Source organism: Aethalodelphis obliquidens, unplaced genomic scaffold, assembly GCF_003676395.1.
Source record: "Aethalodelphis obliquidens isolate GAN/ISIS:26980383/991018 unplaced genomic scaffold, ASM367639v1 scaffold46, whole genome shotgun sequence".
Classification (NCBI taxonomy): Eukaryota; Metazoa; Chordata; class Mammalia; order Artiodactyla; family Delphinidae; genus Aethalodelphis; species Aethalodelphis obliquidens.
Genome location: NW_020837990.1, coordinates 4,252,478 through 4,273,761, shown reverse-complemented (window position 1 = coordinate 4,273,761; position 21,284 = coordinate 4,252,478). Strand labels below are relative to the sequence as shown.

At 35.0% G+C, this 21,284-nt stretch overlaps 1 protein-coding gene across 5 annotated transcripts in view; it reads left to right on the top strand.

Annotated features, from left to right (window-relative positions):
* The window catches only part of ARHGEF12 (Rho guanine nucleotide exchange factor 12), a 145,188-nt gene that overhangs the window by 50,146 nt on the left and 73,758 nt on the right, over positions 1 to 21,284 (top strand). For 3 of the 5 annotated variants that reach the window (XM_027082012.1, XM_027082013.1, XM_027082010.1), the window contains exons 2-4: positions 13,841 to 13,864; positions 15,392 to 15,477; positions 17,084 to 17,140. In XM_027082012.1, the coding sequence (XP_026937813.1) occupies positions 13,841 to 13,864; positions 15,392 to 15,477; positions 17,084 to 17,140 (167 nt within the window). The remainder of the gene's footprint in view (positions 1 to 13,840; positions 13,865 to 15,391; positions 15,478 to 17,083; positions 17,141 to 21,284) is intronic. The other 2 variants (XM_027082014.1, XM_027082011.1) reach the window with 1 other exon arrangement.

The window sequence follows — 21,284 nt, the reverse complement described above, 5'->3', positions numbered from 1 at the left end:
CAGTGCTGTTCCATTGTACTTTGAATAAAATCAAAATTTGTTGACATGGCTCATATTCTTACATTATCTGGTTCCTGTCAAAAGATCTGTTGATCTTGTCTTAGTACTTCTCTCTTGGTCTTTATGCTCAAGCCACAGTGGACTTTGTATTTCTTGAAAACAGTAAGCTTCTTCTCCCTTGTGACCTTTGTACTGGCTGTTCCCTTTGCCTGTAAACCTCTGGCTCCAGATCGTCTCATGGCTGGCTCCTTTACCTCATTTATGTCTCAGCTCAAATGCTTTAGAGGTCTTTTTTGAATAAACTAAATTAACTCATTTAATCACAGTTACATGTCTTTTATTTTTCTCATAGCGCTTACCACTATCTGAAATTATTTGGTACAGTTATTTGTTTGGTCTGTTGTCTTCTTGTAGAATGTAAGCTTCTTGAGAGCAGAGGCCTTATCTGTTCATCGATGAACCTCTAGTGTCTAGAACTGCTTTGGCACAGATTGCTGTTCCTGTAACTCAGTATGCATTTGGCTGCCTGTAACAGGAACTAAGTCAAACTGACTTAAGCAGTAAGGACATTTACTGGCTCACATAAAAAGTCTAGAGGGAGGGTTGAGGGATTTTTGACTTAGTGGCTTAACTGTGTCAGTGGCCCAGGTTCTTTCCATTTTTCCACTTTTGCCATCATTGTCAGCTTCATCTTAAACTAACCTTTAAGATTGGATGCTAACTAGCAAGTTAGGGCTACTCGCTTCCTCATTCACATCCAGTGGGAGAGGAAAAGAAGTTTCATGTGGTTCTCTCTTAAGAGTAAGAAAATACTTTCACAGATGTGTCTGGTAAACTTTGTTTCTATTCTCCAGTCGCTTTCTGAATCAATCACTTACCCGAGAATGGAATTACATTAGGCCAAAAAGTTCCATCTCTTTTTGCTGCAAATGGAGTCATCTTTCTCTGAGTCAGCTGGGCTCTGAGGAAAGTAGTAGATAAGATAGTAGTAGAGTAAAATTATGGTTTCTGGATTGGGAATCACTTATATCCTCTGTAATTCTAAATAAAATTTTTTTTAATGAATGAATTCATTTAGTAAACCTGTATTGAATTGTCAGATATATGCTCAGCACTCTACTAGTTAATTGGAATACAAAATCAGATAGAACATGGTTTTCACTTTCAGATAATTTAAGGTTTAGTGAGAGAGTCAAACAAGTTAACAGAATATTAAAATTGTTTTAAAAATCAACATGATGGGGCTTCCCTGGTGGCGCAGTGGTTGAGAGTCCGCCTGCCGATGCAGGGGACACGGGTTCGTGCCCCGGTCTGGGAAGATCCCACATGCTGCGGAGCGGCTGGGCCCGTGAGCCATGGCCGCTGAGCCTGCGCGTCCGGAGCCTGTGCTCCGCAACGGGAGAGGCCACAACAGTGAGAGGCCTGCGTACCACAAAAACACACAAAAAAACCAAAAAAATCAACATGATGCACCATGATGACTATAGTTAACACTGCTGTATAACTTGTAGGAAAGTTAAGAGAATGAATTCTAAGAATTCTTATCACAAGGAGAAATTTTTTTTTCCTTTTTTCTTCTTTCCTTTTTATTGTATCTTTAAGAGATGTTTGTTAGCTAAACCTATTGTGGTAATCATTTCACAATATGTGTAAATTAAGCCTTCATGCTGTACACCTTAAACTTATCCAGTGGTGTGTGTCAATTATTTCTCAATAAAACTGGAAAAAATCAATTAATTGATTTAAATAATTGAATCCAAGAGAAAGTGGAAAAAAGTGAAAAGGGGAAACAAAGAACAGATGAGACAAATGAAAAGCAAATACCAATCATGATAGACTTAAACCTATCCATATCAGTAATCACATTAAAGGTAAATGGCCCAAACACCTCAATTAAAAGGCAGAGATTATCAGATTGGATAAAACAGCAAAGCCCAACTATATGCTGCCTACAAGAAACACATCTTAAAAATAAATACACACAATTTAAAAGTAAAAGGATAGAAAAAGATATGCTATGCCAACACTAATCAAAGTAAAGTTAACATGACTGAATTAATATCAGATAAAGTAGATTTCAGAGCAAAAATATTATGAGGGATAAAGAAGGTCATTTCATAATGATAAAGGGATCAATAAAGGAGAAGAAAACATAGCAGTTGTAAACTTTTATGCATCTATTAACAGAGCTTTAAAACTCATGAAACAAAAACTGATGTAACCACAACAGACAAATGTACAATCATTAACAGTGATTTCAGTATCCCTCCGTAATTGAAAGAAGTAGACTGAAAGTCAGCAAGGATACAGAATACTTAACACTATTGACCAATTTGATCTAATTGCGTTTATAGAACACTCTAGCCAACAACATAATGCACTTTTTTTTTTTTTTGCAAGTGCACTGTGGAACATTTACTAAGATAGACCATATTCTGGGCCACAGAATAAATTTGAATAAATTAAAAAGATTTAAGTCATACAAAGTATGTTCTCTGACCACAATGGAATTAGGTTAGAAATCAATAAAAGAAAGATTTCTGGAAAGCCCCCAAATATTTGGAAATTAAACAGCAGAATTTTGAATAACCCATGTCTCAAAGAAGAAATCAAAAGGGAAATGGGAAATTATTTTGTGCTGAATTAAAATGAAAACACAAAATATCAGAATTTGTGGAATGCCACTAAAGCATTACTTAGAAAGTTATAGCATTAAATACCTATTAGAAAAGAGGAAAGATCTAAAGTCAGTGACATCAACTTCTGTTTTAAGAAACTAGAAAAATAAGAGGAAATTTAAACCAAATTAAGCAGAAGAAAGAAAAAAAGATCAGAGTAGGAGTCAATGAAGTAGAAACAGTAGAGAAAGACAGTGAAAGCAAAAGCTAATTCTTTTGAGAATATCGGTAAAGTTGTTAAATCTCTAGTCAGGCTGATCAGGAATAAAGACAAGAAGACAAACATTACCAATTTCAGGAATCAGAGAGGTGATATCACTACAGATTCTATAAATATTAAAAAGATTATAAGGGAATATTATGAATAGCATGCCAGTAAATTTAACAATTTAGGTGAATTATGGTTTGGAATTTTATAAATCCCAACAATATTAATATATAATACATAAGTATATATACCTATGTATTATATAATATATAAATAGCATATAAAATACATATATATGAACATATAAAAGACATGTATATGTGTGTGTGTGTGTGTATGTATATATATATATACACATATACATAGATGGGAGCTAGATTTCTCACTGTCAGATTGGGAAGTTAAGCAAAGAGGGAAGGTGAATGAACTCTGTAGTACTGAATTAGAATCAGAGACATCAGTGTGAACTCGTATTTAGTTTAATAAATATGCAGATGGATAGATACTATACATGAGTTAGTATACACACATGAATTTCTTAGCTTTGTTTGCTGAGAGGGCCAAGAAGTGTTGACACCCCAGTAGCAGCAAGTACACTCAGCACCCAGATCTTGGTTTCTAAATACCATTGTCCAATAAAATGACTCCTTAGAGAAATGGTTGATTCTAGGGCTGGAGTAGGGAAGATATAAGATGAGCCTAAAGCACTTTGTAGTGCCAGAAACAGGAAGTGCTCAAAAAATAAAACAGTGGAGGCATGTCAAAGGGATACAGGTGAAGGAACTCTCAATGGCTGAAGCTGAAATCATTTGAGCAAGAAAATAATGTAGTATTGGATTAGAACTCAAAGTATAAAATAAGTATACATGAGTTCATGCTGATAGAAATTATTGCATAAATAAGAGGAGAAGACACAAATTTTCCTTATGGGAAGAATTCCAAGTAGCATATGTAAATTCTGCCTCCTCCAGGAGATGGAGCTTAATCTTCCCAACCCCTAGTATGGACTAGATTTAGTGACTTGCTTCTAAAGAGTAGAGTATGGAAAGGGGAAAAAAGGAACTTTACAGGGAGAAGTCTGGCAAATGCTAGCTTAACCAAATGATCAAGGTTAACATTGCTAGTGATGTCACATTGATATTGTGCATCCTTTGATATGTGATAAGAAAGGCACTTCACCTCTGTGGTGTTCCAGAAATAGGCCCACATATATATTTACAACTGATTTTCAACGAAAGTGTAAAGGCAATTCAGTAGAGAAAGGATGGTCTTTTCAACAAATGATGCTGGAACAATGGGATATCCATATGCAAAGAAATAAATTTCTATCCATACTCATGCCCTATACAAAAATTATTGCAAAATATGTCATAGACCTGAAAGTAAAATTGAAAATCATTAAGCTTTTAGAAGAAAATGTAGGAGAAAAGTCTTTGTGACTTTGTGTTAGGCAAAGATTTCTTAGATATGACACCAAAAGTGTGTGCAAAAGACTGTTTCCAAATGAGATCACATTCACAAGTACCAGAGGTTAGAACTTCAACATATCTTTTTGGAGGACACAATTCAATGCATAACAAGTGTAGTGGTTCCCAGTTTAGGGATTGCTTCTATGTTTAATGCAGAGGAACTGAGAATTTCTCTATATACTAAGTGCAATTCCCATACTGTATAAGTAAAGCATCTTCCATATCTTTGCTAACTTTTCTTTCAAATGCAGTGATGGTGTTGTAATTAATAAATACAAGTTCATTTGAAAATATTATGAGTTTGTTGTAGCTTTTTGGCATTTATTCAATTTGTGGATAATATACCTCTAACTGCTATTATGTGGATCTCTGCTTTGTCTGTTTTTACTTTTAACAGCAATAGTCTCTTTCACGTATTTTGTGCCGAACTTTGACACTCAGACACCAAAATAATGTTACTTTGTCTTACAAAGTCTGTTCCTGAAACAGCTCCTTCAGCTTCTTGCTTCTGTGTGTTTCCTTAAGGGATAGAAATGAGTTCATGGGATTGAGCTAGGAGGATTGAGACACTGCTGTGTCTTCTCTTTTCTGTTTACCTGGTACACACAGAAACTCCTCTTTACTTCTAGCCAAACTCCCATGTGGATTCCTTACTGTAGATAAATTCATCTTAAGGAAGAAATCAAGAGGGAGTGCATAACTTGAATTACAACGATATTTTGTTACAACATTGTTTATTATACTAAAAAGTGGATCTAGCCTAAGTATTTACAAATGGGAATTGGTTAAATTAATTAAGTAGCTATATCACAAAGCCCTTTGCAGGTATCAAGAATTATCTAGAGCCCTGTTTTTTTAAATCTTTATCTCATTTGTAAGTTCAATATATAAAATAAATAAAAGCTAAGCAGCTCTGATGTATGGGGAACCTAGAGTCTTCATCTACCCAATTTCGTCCTCTGAGGGACCTCTTTCGAACCTCTAGGATTTTATGCAGCACAATTTAAAACCAGTGCTGCAGTGAAAAATGTAATGATGTAAAATTATGTTGATATTAAGTTTAAAAAATTACCAAAACAATATGTCCATTATGCTTTAAGTTTTATAAAAAGAACTTTTATACACCGTGTTTATACTATATACAAATACAGTAATCTATATCTTGAGAAAAGATGGGGGAAATATTCATTAAAATGCTAGGTGTTGAGATTATAGCTGATTTTTGGTTTCTGTTTTGTCTTTAATTTTTAAATTGTGTACATGTATTTCTTTGGGAATAAAAGATATTCTTTCATATTAAAAAGTAGAGAACCATTGCTTAATAGGAAACTTTACATTTTGGGAAAGATAACAGTCTCATTCCTCAATCCCTTGAGAGAGAGGAATTATCTTGAAAATGTTATAAAAATGATATTAGTAGCATAGGTTTATTTAGAAATTATTAATATCAGTAGTCTTATGTGTTAAGCATGTTAGGATAAGTCACATTTTTAGCGTCTAAGGGAGAAAATGGAACTGAATGGCAGTGAATTCAGAATGAACTGAACTTTGTAAAGCAATGATTCTCAATTCTGGGATGATGTAAGAAGAATGTCAAAATAATTAAAACACCCTTTCTCTCCGCCTTTCCAGATTAAGTGCTCTGGTGAGCCATTGTTACTGATAAGAGTATACCTCAACTCTAGTTCCTTGGTTTTAGATCAAGAAAAACTTCTGTAGAAGAAAGGATGAGATGGCATGCATATCACTAATTTTCTCACCTTTGCTCCACAAAATCAGAGGTTTTTTTTTTTTTCTTTGCGGTAGTTTGAAAGTTTGGGGTATTCAGGTTTGGCAGCAGAAAGTGTGGTTTTATGGTAAACTAAGTGGACAGTTAAGAGGAATTGAGGAATTTTTAATATTTGATGGCAGAACCAAAGTGTTTATGAAGAGAAATGTCTCTAGTTTAAAACCAAAATTTTCATCAGATCATTCATTGTATACATAGACAGTAAAAGTATTTTCAATGAAAAATAATCTCCTCAGAAGAAAATAAAACACTTTTATGGATGTGGAAGGTGCGTTATATAGAAAACTTAATTGTAATGATATTGCCTCTGATCAGTTTTTTTAGTAGTCTTATCTTTACCTATATTTTATATCCGTATAGCCTCTAAATTTTCATTATTTATAGAAATATTTCACCAACTAAGGAATATGACTTAAATATAAGGATATGTAATCAAAATACTTACCCATAAAGCATTTCTTATATAATTTATACAAATCGTAAGTAGAAAACATAGAATATGCTCAATCCTTATTCCCTTAGAGTTCTTCCTGGAAAGTGTATGAGGTTTTTATCTCCTCAAAAGAAATAGACATATGTTGGTTTAGTTCAAGGAAACTGTGAACATTTTTAGAGTGTGGGAACTAAGTTTATACTTTTCTCATACCCTATGTTTTCTTGTGATTTTGGGGGCAATCCTTGCCATTTAACTTGGGTTAAGTATAGCTATGGCAGTGATTAGCCTTCCTGTATTCAAGGAATGAGTGCACACCAAGTACCAACACCTGAAGGTAAGCAGAGATCAAGAATAATCTTTTGTGATTTGGGAGTTAGTGTAGTTTTGGTTATTTTTCCTTCTCCCAAGATTTTAGAAATAAAAGAGTCCTATTCCTGTAATTGTGTTGACACTTGATAAGAAATGTTTAGGCGCACTTGAGATAAATCCATTATAATTTGTTTTCTTGTTTAATTGATATTCCTTGCTACAGAATTCTTTTTTTTTTTTTTTTTTTGGTGCGCGGCCCTCTCGCTGTTGTGGCCTCTCCCGTTGCGGAGCACAGGCTCCGGACGCGCAGGCTCAGCGGCCATGGCTCACGGGCCTAGGCGGCCCGTGGCATGTGGGATCTTCCCGGACCGGGGCACGAACCCATATCCCCTGCATTGGCAGGCGGACTCTCAACCACTGCGCCACCAGGGAAGCCCCAGAATTCTATTTTTAAACTGATACATAATAATTTAAATTTTGAGTAGAACTTTTTTATATAATAGAAAATAAAATATTATTTGACATATTTTATATTATAATTTTATATTTTATGAAATTGTCAAGCTCTGATTAATGCTGAAGCTTGTCTCAGTGGCACCTCAATGCAAAAGGTAAAAAGCTAATAACTAAGACTTTCTACTTCTTCAGAAGCAAAATTGTATCTTTCTGCAAATTTGCAGAAAGCAGCTTGTCCTAACAAATTTTGCACATTGTCACTTCAGTTTACAAAATATGAACATTTAATATTAATATGTGTTATGTAAAATCTTGTTGGGAAACATGTCTATCCCAGATTGAGGCCTTTTATTCTCTATCTCATTTTTATTTTGACAAACATACCCTGAAATAGGGAATTGTGAAACAAGATTAAGATTTAAATCCTTATCTAATGAAAATCATACGTTGTCCCTGATTTATAAGTCATAAGATTATTCCGTAGAGTCCAGTTTCTTGCTGATATTTGTTTAATAATGGATTTGATGGCTTGAATGGTATTTAATGAGATGAGGATACTTAAGTAGTTTGAGGGTCTCAGACTTTTTCAAGTTTCTTTTTTTTTCCTCTTTTTTCTTTTGGAGTGAATAATTTGAAGTCTAAAAAGACACTAAGTTAATGGTGATCCTCATGATCTCAAAGGAAATTTATTTAGAAACCTTACAGGAAATACTCACAAAAATGATAATGTTCCAGATTGTCAATAAAAAGGTGAAAGTTTAATAAGCTGTTATTTTTATTGTGAATTACTTTTTCCAGTTCAGAAACAACCAATATGCAGTTTATAATAGCTCTGGCAGAGGGAATTAAAATAATTTAGAATTTACTATTTGATTTGTCAAAGTATGTCCAAGAAGTAAGAGACATTTACTTAGGGTCTGTCTTGTGTTTAAGTTCTTCAGTAAAAGTGGCAGTATACTAAGCTATGTTTTAAAAGTTAATTTGAGACCTTACATTACATTCTAGTGAATCATTTTTGGATTTTACACAGAACTGAGCTCCTTGTTCCTTGTCATTCTGTGGTTTGTATTGCAAGGTCCACAAGTTTAAAACTAATAACACCATGAAGAATTCTCCATGAGTCATCCTGTCAGCTGTAGCTTCTGCTTTAGAGCCTGTCTGATATAACTAATTAATGTTTTATTGCCAGCTCTGCTAAACTTTTCATGCTTTGGATCTATATGCTAATAACAAAGTACAATGGTAGATAATGTTCAGACTCTTTTTTTGGCTAGTTCCAAAATTTTTAGTTCTTTTAGTGACTCTAAGCTAGACCAGTTATAAATTATAGGTGGCATAAGAATTTATGACTGGTGTGGTTTTTTTTTGGTGGGGGGGAGGGAAGTGGTAGTGGTCATTTACTACTTTTGGTTCTATGAATCTTGCTGTCCAGAGATCTAAAGATTGAATTAACAGTTCAGCTGAAGTCAGTACCATGGTCTGAATCCCTATACTTACGGGCGCTGTGTATTATAGACAAATGTTCTTTTAGCTGTTATGTTTGTTATTTTGTGAAAAATGATATAATACTTGAGCTAGCTGGTTCATATTCATATTAGAGTAATTTCACAATTAAGTGCTATACTTCAGGTTATTTAAATTATTTAATAGAAATATATAAATGAAAAACTCGATTTACATTTGGGACACAGAATGCCTTAATCATTCTTGATATTTTAAAGGAGATGAGGAAATAATGGACTTTTTTGCTAAGTGGCAGGTATGGTCAACATAATTTCACTATGTCTAAATAAAAATCACTGACCTTACTTGCCAGGAAAATTAAAAGTTTTGGTCGTAACCCGATATTTTTTCTTACCCTGTAGCATCTGGGAAGTTTGTTAACTTGAGTATTGCCCTTAATTTTATGTAATATGACTTGGCAAGTTAAGTTTATAGTCTCATCACTGGCTTTGAATTATGCATTTCTGTGGATTTTACTGAGCTAAAAACCGATTGGAATATTGTTAGTCTTTATTTTTATTTTCTATTGAATTTGAAGTCATGCAGCTAAAGTTCAGATTTTATTTTTGTTCTCCCTAATAGGTAATAATAATTAAGTGGTTACTATGTGCTAGGCAGTGCTTTTCATTTAATCCTTCTCATTTTCTGATTTAATCCTCAAAACAGACTTGTGAGGTAGGTCTAGTATTGTCACTGTTTTACAGATAGGTTAAGCAACTTGCCCACGTTCAAGTACCTTCTCATTGTGAAACTAGAATATGAACCTAGTTATATTTTTTCTGAGGAGTCCCTGAACCTAAGGCCCTGAGATCACTTGTAATTTTCATCGACTGTAACAATATTGGAATAGTCTGTTTTTTTCACTATTTATTATCACTTTATGAGGAGTTGAGCCTTAGAATTATCTTAATTGTTATCTGTTTTGCAGAGTTCTTTGTCTAGTAACACTCCTCACTGGAGTGATTTTTTTCCCCCTGCATTTTAATATCACTAAAATCAGGATGTATCTTACAATGGAATTTTTGAGAATTCTAAATTTAGTAGCTAACATTGTTTGTTAATAAAAGCTTGACCACTATCCAATGTAGGTAAGATTTCCTTAACTTCCTCCCCTTTATTTCAGTTATCCATTATTAAGAACCATCTAACTCCCAAATTCCTCATCATAACTAAACCCAAGGGAGAAAAATCTAATATCTTGGAGGAGGCAGAGAGTAGGAATTAAGGTTTGATTGTGATATCCCTATTTCTGCTTTCAGAACACTTCTCACTGGAGTAGTATCAAAAGGCTAGCTCTTCTCACCAAAATCAATAAAAGGAAAATACGATTTCTAGTAGGCTCTTTATTGTAAGCAAATATGTGATGACACAAACTTTGGCTGTTCTTTGCAATATTTTAGATCCAGAAGAAATTCTGTTTAACGATCTTAAAAGTTTTAAGTTTTAAAATCTTAAAAACAATTATAACATCGTGTATGTGTATGTATATTGTAGAATAGTTAAACCTGTCTGGGACTCCCCTGGTGGCACAGTGGTTAAGAATCCGCCTGCCAGTGCAGGGGCACGAGTTTGAGCCCTGGTCTGGGAAGATCCCACATGCCGCGGAGCAACTAAGCCCATGCAACACAACTACTGAGTCTGCGCTCTACAGCCCGCGAGCCACAGCTGCTGAGCCCACATGCCACAACTACTGAAGCCTGCGCGCCTAGAGCCTGTGCTCCACAACAAGAGAAACCACCGCAATGAGAAGTCCGCACACTGCAACGAAGAGTAGTCCCCGCTTGCTGCAACTAGTGAAAGCCTGCGTGTAGCAAAGAAGACCCAACACAGCCAAAAATAAATAAAACTAAATAAATAAGTTTATTAAAAAAAACCCAAAAAACAAAAACCTGGCTAAAAAATGGAAGTTTTACTCCACTATATATTAATTATAGGTTAGGGTTATTTAATTACCAAATCACATTTCCCTCTATAATAACATATTGGGAGGAGTGGGAAAATAAAAAATTGGGGGAGGCCTCTGTATATTGCTACCTAGTGATTTAATGCTAGAGCTCAGAACTAACAAGGAAAAGGCATCCTGAGTCAAGTGAGTGAAAGTATTGTGACATTTAAGGCCCTTGGTTAGGATTTTTGGCATACGAATATGCTTAGTATAGGTAATCAAAAATAGGGGCATCTAGTCACCTTATCCCAATGGCTCAAATTCCTGATAACCCTTTTCTTTACATATTATGGTTCTTCATATTGGCAGTTTGACTTTGTCTTATAACTAGCAGAATACATATACACATATATAAATATGCACGAAACATGTTCATTGTTGGCTAAATGTCCATGTCATCAATATGATACTTTCAAAAGCCAGACACGTTTGATTAATTAGGCATATCCAACATGTCAGCATTCAGATACAGCTGTTGTACTTAAATATCTAACCAAAGGAGATTTTCACAATTTTATGATTGGACTATACAATGGACAGGGACTTGAAAATGGGATTTTGTACACCAGAATTGTTTCGTCAGCCTTGTGTTGGGTTACTCTGTTGCTTAGAATATGGCCATTTCTTAGCCTTTAGGCCTACCTTTCTATAGCATTTGATAGTATTATCTCTTCTTTATTGGTTCCTAGGGCAACCCTTTCTCCATTCTGATTTATCTTCTTAATCTCCTTCTTTGGCTCTCACATCCTTTCTCAGTTGTTCAGAAGCTAGGTTTCTTTTCCCCAGGATTTGATCCTTGGTGTTTTCTCTTTACCTGCTGTTTTAAATTTCAATGGCCATCAGTGGGTTGGTGACTCAAATCTACAACTCTAGCCCCAAGTTTTTCTTTGGAGTTCTAGCTTTCTATTTCCAGCTATCTGATTACACCTTCATCTCAATATCCAGCAGATGGTAGGGATTTTACAAAACCATGGGATTCTCTTGGTGATTTTCTTAGCTGGAGCAGAGGGAAGAATGAAATAGCCAGGAGGGCCCTTGACTTTGTTGCTTGCATACATGCAACTGCACATACATAGGTACATACATATTTGTTTGTTTTACCACATACTTTAAAGTGGAATTTGGTGACTAGAGAAGAAGTATTGTGATGTAAATAAAGCTTTTCTTGAGAAAAGTTCTTTGTACTTTCTGAATATAGTAAGTCGATTATGATAAGCAAGTTATACTGTAGGGCGGTCCTTCTTCTTTATCTTTTCATTCCATTTTTGTCCTCTTTCCCTTCCTTTCCATTCCCTTGTAAGAGAAAATAACTCAGGAAACTGGTTTACAGTCAGTAGTCTGGGAACTTCCAGATTTCTTTACCAGAATCTCTCTGGATGATGCAGTTTCTGACGCAAGCAGCATTGTTTTGGGGTAGGAGCTTTTATAATGGCTGTCAGGCCAAGTGGCTAAGGTTGCTAACTGCAGGTATTGTCCTTTGCAGAAATTCAGCTGGGAATTCTTTTCTGCCAACTTTTATGTTCATCTTTAAATTTAAATCCCATTCCCTCCCACCTCCCCCAACAAGGAAGGATGGACTACTTAGGAACTCTTATTTCTGAAGGTTTGGTTATCTTTTGTAATCAGTATATTCTCTAGAGCAGTGTCCTCTCTTTTATCCCAGAACCCCCTTTCCTTATTATCCCTAACTTGGTCGTAGAGTTAATATGCTATCGCTTATTAGGGAAGTTTTTAGATTCTCTGTCCTTTTCTTTGAATCAATTTTTATTTATATAGGAGGTAAAGGGATTTGTAATTAAAGTTATATTTAGACTAAGGTTTTTTTTTTTTTAAACTAAACTACCTCCATGCCAAATAAAATAGTCAGGTATCATTTTATGTTTATTTCTTACTACTGTTACTAGTAGCCGTAAAAAAATTTACTGATATTCTTAATAAGCCCTGTTCTTATCACCTAAATAATCTTTACATAAAGTGTTATAGGTTGAGATAATTCTAAAAAGGACAGAAATGAGAAGAGGAATGGGAGGATGTTTGAGAACACTCTTTTAGACTTAGGTTAGCATTTATGTATAGCATCAAACTCTTATCAAGAAGCTTCCAGTAATATTTCCTTTAAAAAAGACAACCAGGAGAAAAGGCTGTAGTTCTTTTAGCTTACAAACTGAAAAAAACATTTAAAGTACCTTTGTTTTCTACTTTTGGAATATATTTTTAATAACTGATAGTACCCCAGTGGTAATTTTTTCTAGATTTCTGGTATTACCTAAACATAAATAATTGAGAAGAATGATTTAATCATGATCAAAGGTTAGACACAGACCAACCAATAGAGCAGTAATAAGTATCCAGATATTTTGAATGGGGAAAGGTGAAGAAGGAACTTTTGCTAGGAAAACTAAATATAATATTTTAATGGTAAAATATTTCTCTTTGCTTAAGTTTTTTTAATCTGTAAAATGGAAATAATATCTTCGTAGTTTTTTTTTTTTTTTTTTTTTTTGCGATACGCGGGCCTCTCACCGCTGTGGCCTCTCCCGTCGCGGAGCACAGGCTCCGGACGCGCAGGCCCAGCGGCCATGGCCCACGGGCCCAGCCGCTCCGCGGCATGCGGGATCCTCCCGGACCAGGGCACGAACCCGTGTCCCCTGCATCGGCAGGCGGACTCTCAACCACTGCGCCACCAGGGAAGCCCCGTAGTTTTTTTTTAGGATTAAAAAATATTACAAGTGAACAGTTTAGAATAGTGCTTAGCATCTACTAAGCTCTCAATAAATGTAGCTATTGCTATTATTATTTGAATTTTTAAAAAGAGAACCCATACTCAGGGACAGCTGATGGTAAATACACCTGCAATTTAAGATTTAACAAAGTAGTTAAGATGTTAAAAAATGGTATCCAACTCCACCTGTTTGTTGAATCTTGCTTTGGGAAAGTTAGTATAAGATTTAAATCCCTTATTCTGGTTTTGTAGAATGAATAAGCTTAATAACAATCTTGCAAGTGAAATAACTACATCTATTCTTTTTGTTTTTTCTTTGTTTCAGGTTTCCCCTCAAAAAACCTATAAGGTAAGTTGTTCAGTTGCACTTCATATGTTTAGGTTAAATTTTACTTAGACGTGTTCCTTCAAAATTATGGTACATTTTTGTGGTTTTAGAAAATGTGGATTTAAGTAGTTTAAAGTTTCAAAATGTTTTACAAATTTAAAATATAACAGGTGTTGCATATTTTTTCTGGAAGACAGCATTATTTTGATAACATTTCCAATGTTTTTAATATAAGCATTTTAAAAGTTTGTTCAAATTGATACTTAAGATCACTCCCTATGAAGAGATTTAATTTAAAAATCTATTGTGACTGTTTTCAGTTGTGAGTAGCTTGGGGAGTGTAAATGGATTGCCAGTTTTTGATGTGTTTTATCACTTGGGTAACTGTAACTGCCTTTTTAGTTAATGAACTTTGACAAACTGGATCAGTCTTAATTACCCTAAGACAGTAAAGGAAAAAATCCAAAATGTCCAAATATGTCTGTGCCTATATCTCCATATTTATTCATTTCCTGGGATTAAATGCTCTTCCTCAGTACTCGTTCTTCAGCATCTTTTTTCTCTTTCATCTTAATTGTTGTATGTATTATTTAAAATGTAGGTAGTATGTCATTCCTAATTATTACAGTACTTTTATCATTTCTAGTGATGGCATAGGCCAGGATACCAATGCTAATCTTGGCATTTCAAGTAATTAGAAGTGTATGTATTACAGTAGTGGTCTTGTTTGCTTCCCAGCCATTATCTGATCAAGTATAATTGGGTAGGTCATAGGAAAAATAATAATTCTTATGCCATCTGGGCCTTGGAAAGACTTCTGTGGCAAGAATTATAGGCAGGCTTTAAGAGAGCCTTGCCCTAGAGAACAAATGTATGGACACCAAGGGGAGAGAGCAGGGGCAGGGGTGGGGGGTGGGGGGGTGGGATGAACTGGGAGATTGGGATTGACATGTATACACTAATATGTGTAAAATAGATAACTAAAAAGAACCTGCTGTATAGCACAGGGAACCCCACTTCACTGTACAGTAGAAACTAACACAACATTGTAAAACAACTATACCCCAATTTTAAAAAAAAAAAAGCCTTGCCTAAGATTTTTCTTTTTTAAAACTGTTCTCATCCATGCTGTATTTACACAGTGTTTTTGAACCTGGCCATAATATACATAGGGTTGGGGAATATGTTTAATTACTTTTAGGTACTGTTCTCTTATCTGTTAAATGGAAATAATAGTGATTAACCTGTGAAAACCACTAAAAGGTTTTAAGCAGTTATTTCTCAGAATAAAATAGACTTTATTACTAAATACCGCTCATTATTTTTAAGCACTTTTTATAACCAGGTAAATAGACTCTGTATTAAACATAGTATAGACTGAATTTTAAAACTTCTTGAAAAATATGAATTAGAGAGTTTTATGAGACTGTGTAAGGTAAACTGATTTCTTGGTTTCTCTTTGTAAGACACACTTGGGATTTTTAAATTAAGTTTTTATTCCAATTATTTCCTTATAATAAAATATTTAATTGCTTTTATTTAATTTAGGCATGGAAGTATTTTGAACCGAGAGTCACCAACAGATAAGAAGCAGAAAGTTGAGCGCAGTACATCACATGATTTTGACCCCACAGGTAAAGCGCTTTGTTCTGCCAAAGAATATTGAGAGTAGTGAAGTTTCCAGTAATAACACTTTAAGCTGCATGACCACCTGAAACACTCAGCAGTAGCTGTTTGATCTGTTTAAGACTCTCCTTCCTCTTCAATTACATAATATAAAACCTTTGCACTCAGGAGGAATACAAGCATTTTTAACTTTCAACACTATGGATTCCACTATGGAAGCATCGTTATAGACTCTATTATATTTTAAAATAATGATGATAATAGAAACGGTTATTGTATCATAATTGGAGATTTTGGTCAGACCAAGAACTTGGGTAAATCCTAGGTATGAACAGTAGTATGTTTATAAAATCAAGGCTATAATCAAGGCTTGATAACAACTACATATTCTGTAGTCATCTAAAAATTCAGGTGTGATCATGGTAAATTGGAGTATTAGATAAAATAATTTAAAATTGATGATCATCTCATTTTAGAATAAGCAAATGAATAGAAATCCCTTTTTCTTCAAAGAGTATTCTAAACTCAGACAGCTGTCTTTCAACCTCAGTAGTGTTGATCTTTCCTAGAGTTTTCATGCTGGTGGACTTTTGACTGTTTATATTCTTAATTTTGTATCTATAGGTTGAACCCCCTTGTAATATATAGGCCTTTGCTTTCCCCTTGTAAACCCACTCAGTATTTAATTTATAAAAATTGCTTGATAATTTTGCTTTTGTCATTTGAAACTTATTCTTTGTTCATATACTCTTTTATACTTGTATGTTCCTATGACAAAAGATGAAGTAAGTAAATGCTAAGGTCTCAGATACATAAATATATCTATTTTTAAGTATTTTCACTTAGAAGTAAAATTTTTAATTTTTAATGGAGTATTTTTTGTGTCTAATTAAGGCTGTTTATACTTTTAGTATAGACTGCTAGTTTATTTTGAAAAATATAAATATTATCTAGGAAGGGAAGAATGGGAGGTGAATAGCTACTAAGTTACCTGCATCTTGGGTGGTAGGTGAAAAATCCCAATCATCAACGTAGGAGGCTTTGGTGGTGGAAGTATGTAATATGTAAGTTCTTGCATCTCCATTAAGAAAAATCCTTTATTTCTGACACCTAATTTTGATGTCATAGGGCTCAGAGGCTTTCATTTATATGATTAGTTACTGTCTTGATAATTAGGGTCACATGTTTCTGCCCTGTGCTCATCGAAGCATTATAGTCTTGTTAGATTGACTTAACTCTGTATTGGTCATCTGTGATGTGCCTATCTCCAAAGACAGATTAGCAAAGTGGTATTCAGTGCCTCATAATGAGATTATTACAGCTTTTAGTGCTTTTGTCATCTCTACAATTGTCAGATGATATATTTTGTAGACTTTTCATGTATTGTTTTGTTACATATTTTTATTGCACTGTCTTTTCTTTGATAAATCTAAAATATGTCATTACCTGTGCTGTTCGTGACTATTCTAAGGGCTATCACCTGTGATGTTCATACTTTGTGTTTGCACGATTTAACTTGATCATGATTCATTCTTTTTTCCCCCATGAATTTTTCCCCTTACATTGGTCTCCATATTTTCTATATCTCTCTCCTTTTCTCCCGCTCCTGTGCAGATAGCTCCTCCAAGAAGACAAAGTCTAGTTCAGAGGAGAGTAGATCCGAGATATATGGTAAGCTAATGTAGCCCGAGATATATGGTAAGCTAATGTAGCCAATTCAGCCTTGCACCTTGGAGCTTGCTTCCTGCTGTTTCTTTTCTTTCTTTCTTTCTTTTTTTTTTAACTGCAGTCTCTTTTGTGTCTGCTCTGCATGGCATGATCTATTGCAGGGAAAGGGAGCCTGGGGTTTTAATGTGGCTGTGATGTGGAAGCTTAAGGTTGCTAGAAACTAACATTGTAGAGTAAGAATAGGCACATTACCCATCTTCTCTTTCGTCTTGTTTATGTTAGGAAAGTGATTATCTCTAATATGTTTGGGTCAAGTTTCTCCCAATAACATGGATGAGCTTTGAATTCTTGGCATTTTCTTCCCATGTCCCGTTTGCAGAGTTTGGATCATGTAGAATTTCATCAGTGCTACCAGTCTTTTTCTCTAAGTATAGTACTGGTATAGTTTGATGTGTTAGCAGTTCTTTGGAATTTTAATTTTATTTTTAATTGTTTATTTTTAATTGCCTCATCATCTGGAAATGCTGTTCTTGTGTAATTTATCTACAACAGCAAAAATAGCCTAAGCATTTTATTTTTGTAGCATGAAGAATGTCTCTGCCTTTCATAAGTTTCCCTAAAGCTTATTCTGAACGGGAAAATTTCAGAATGACACCTTTAAAAAATAATCTTCGCAAAGAGCAGCTTTAACCTGAATGGTCAAGTTTTGCAACAGGTGATTAAAACACTAATATTTCCAGGCTATGTCCTGTCTTCCAAAGATAATATAAACCATGTTTGTGAATTTCAGACATATTTTTCCTTTTCCTTTTCTTCTGCATAGTTTTACCTGTCCTCTTTTCTTGATTTGGCATCTAATTAGTGTTTTGAGAAAAGTGGATAAGAGAAGTACTGCCTGGAACCTAGACTTTTTTTTTTTTTTTTTTTTTTTGCGGTACGCGGGCCTCTCACTGTTGTGGCCTCTCCCGTTGCGGAGCACAGGCTCCGGACGCGCAGGCTCAGTGGCCATGGCTCACGGGCCCAGCCACTCCGCGGCATGAAGGATCTTCCCGGACCGGGGCACGAACCCGTGTCCCCCTCATCGGCAGGTGGACTCTCAACCACTGCACCACCAGGGAAGCCCTAGACTTTTAAAATAATCTCTGAAAGACCAGTAAGTTTTTTTTTTTAAAAGAAGAATCCAAATTTGGCCTCAAAGGAAAACCAGGTCTTCTCCAATAGAGGCTGAAAGTCTATCAAGTGGAAGTTTCCTTGGGTGTAGCTGTTTCCTAGCTTGATATACACATGAAAGGAAAAAATACATGAAAATGCCCCCTTTCTCTTTTAAGACACTTTATAATTTATATCTCCTGACACTTGAACACATAATGTCAGATACTATTTAGTATTATGAGGCCTGTGTTTGATTATAAATCAGTTAATGCTTTTGTGTTAGATACATACATATAGTTCTTTGCTTGGGTTTATGTGACCAGTACTTTTTCTGTGTAGTTAAACCTTTTACAGTAGTTCAACAGGAAATGTGTACCATGCCCTATAGCATGTCAAGTTCATGCTTTTTCTTCCTTCCAAAGTATTTGGCTCCTCATAAGTTCTTGAGACCGTGTCTTTCTGTTCTATATAAAGAACTTCCTATGGTTTATTCTCTTCTTAGGAATGTGAACACTATCTTTATAGCACCATTCTTTTCCAGCAACCTTTGCAATGTTGTAATTTCATCTCCCCCACCATTTTCCTAGATCTGTGGTATGTATGCAAAAGCTTGCTGTTTGCTTTGGATGAGACTAACAATTTAGGAATCCATGACTAGAAATAGTATACTAAGATTTTTCTTACCAGAGATGGGAATATTAACACTAGTTCAGACATGCCATTGGCTTGGTAGTAATAGAAACATTTTAAGTGGTAATGGGGAAGTAAGGTGTGGCTTCTCTGTGTTTGTTTCTTGAGAACCCTTGAAATACCTTTTTTGGAAGGAACTGAGCCATGAGTTCTCAAAAGAACTTTTGAGAGGGATGAGTTGATCAGAACAGAGTTAGCATGCTAAATTAAATCTCTTTGACATTACAAATATTTTATCACCTGTGTGAATAGACTTCTTCAGACTGTGTGCAGTTAGCGTGGGTGAAAAGGAATCTCTAGAGAGTTATGGAAAGCTTGGAAATACTGGAATATGACTGAGTAGAATCATAGCAACTGGTGACATTGCTTTAGTGTAGGGTCTCTTAACAAGCCCACTTTTAACTTCTAAGATTATACATTGTCTTCTCTTGGGGTAAAATTGTTAGCTGGGTACTTCACACAAATACTAGTCATTCACTTACAAATTATTTATTTAAACTTTCCTAGCCATTTTTAGAGCCATTTTGTGAGATAGATTTACTTTGCTCATTTTAAGAGGAAACCAAATGTTTGTTTTGTATTCACTTCTTTGTTAAGTTTCTGCCCAGCGCAGTAGGTCAATATTTGTTCCTTTTCCCCTTATTTTCCCCTCTGAACCTTTTGGAGTCTGTTGACCATGTACAGGTATATTTTCTGATCTGCAATTTTAATGATGCTTAATTTTCTATTTTCCTTACTAATATCGTAATAGAGAAATTTTGTGGGGGTTTGAGGAATATGAGAGATTTAACAGGGCAATTTTGAGTTAGTCTACAGCTTCTGTCTTGGTGTCCTGAAGAGATTACAGCTGATGATACTATGTACAAGAAAATAAACCATGTCTTTTTGAAACTGTCTTAGTCTATTTCAAAAAGACTTCTGTAACAAAATACCAGAGACTTGGCTTAAACAACAGAACTTTATTTTCTCACAGTTTTGGAGACTAGAAATATGCAGTCAGGCTGCCAGCATTGGTCAGGTTCTGGTGAGAGCTCTTCTCTGGGTTTAAAGACGGCCACCTTCTTGCTTTGTGCTCACATGGTCTTTTCCTTGGTGCAAGCATGTGTAGAGAGGGAAACAGAACAAACTGTTTGGTATCTTATAAGGATACTAATCCCAGCATGAGGGCCTCACTCTTATGACCTTATTTAACCCCAGTTCCTCCCCAAAGGCCTCATTCCCAAGTACTATCATGTTGAGAGTTAGGGTTTAAACATATGAATTTTGTGGGGGTGACACAAACATTTAGTCCATAACAGAAGCAAATTGTTAGGTCTTGAAATATCCAGGTTTGGATACTTCAGAGTGTCTTTTCTTTTAATTCATATTTCTTTTTATTCCAGCTTCTCATATCTGTCAAATGAAAACTTCTTGGTTTGATTTTTACTCTCACCAAGTTATTATTCTCTGTTCTTTCTTCAACCTTGCAAAGAGCATTCTACATGAACCTTCTGTGTCCTCATAAATCACTCACTTCCTAACCTCTTAAAATCTGAACACATACTATCTGGAAGGTGAATCAAAATATCCAACTTGAAAATTTATGAACTTTTTCTCAGTTCTCACCTTCCCCTTGTGCCATTAGGCAATGTTGATGCCCTTTCTTTGGTGTATATAATATTAAATCAACCTATTTCTTTTCTCTTTATAATGGTTTTGTCTTTTCTGTACTTGCTTTCTTTTTCCTTCTTATAAATATAGGCATGACTCAAGTTTCTGTCCCTGATCTTTCTCCCTGTTTCCAGTCTCATATTTATAACTGTTTGCTGAATCCTTGCACTCTAACTATCCTTAAAATCCAAATGAGCAATCTGGAATTTATCATTGTTAACTATGGCTGGAAATCAGTCTTCCCCTTGATTTCCCTGATTCTTTCAATGACTTGGTCATTTTCCCATTTACTTAGTCTTATTTTCTTAAATTTATCTTTGACTTCTCCGTTTCTCTTGTCCCTTATTGTCAACTACTTGTCAGGTTTAATTGGTTCTGCCATCACGTTATTTTTCACCCCCTGCTGTTTGGTTTCATCTCCACTGCTTTGTTCAGTTTGTCATCATGTCATTAGACTATTTTAATAGACCCATAACCTTCTTTCATGTTTATTTCACATTGATTCACTTCCTTTTCTCCATTCTACTGTGTTCAGTCAGATGAGTGTTACTAAAGTGGGGATTTGGTCATTCACTTTTTGGGAAAGTACAAATAGTTATTAAGATATGCCATAATTTGTTTCCAATTCATCATTCTCCATCAATCTAGTACGGTT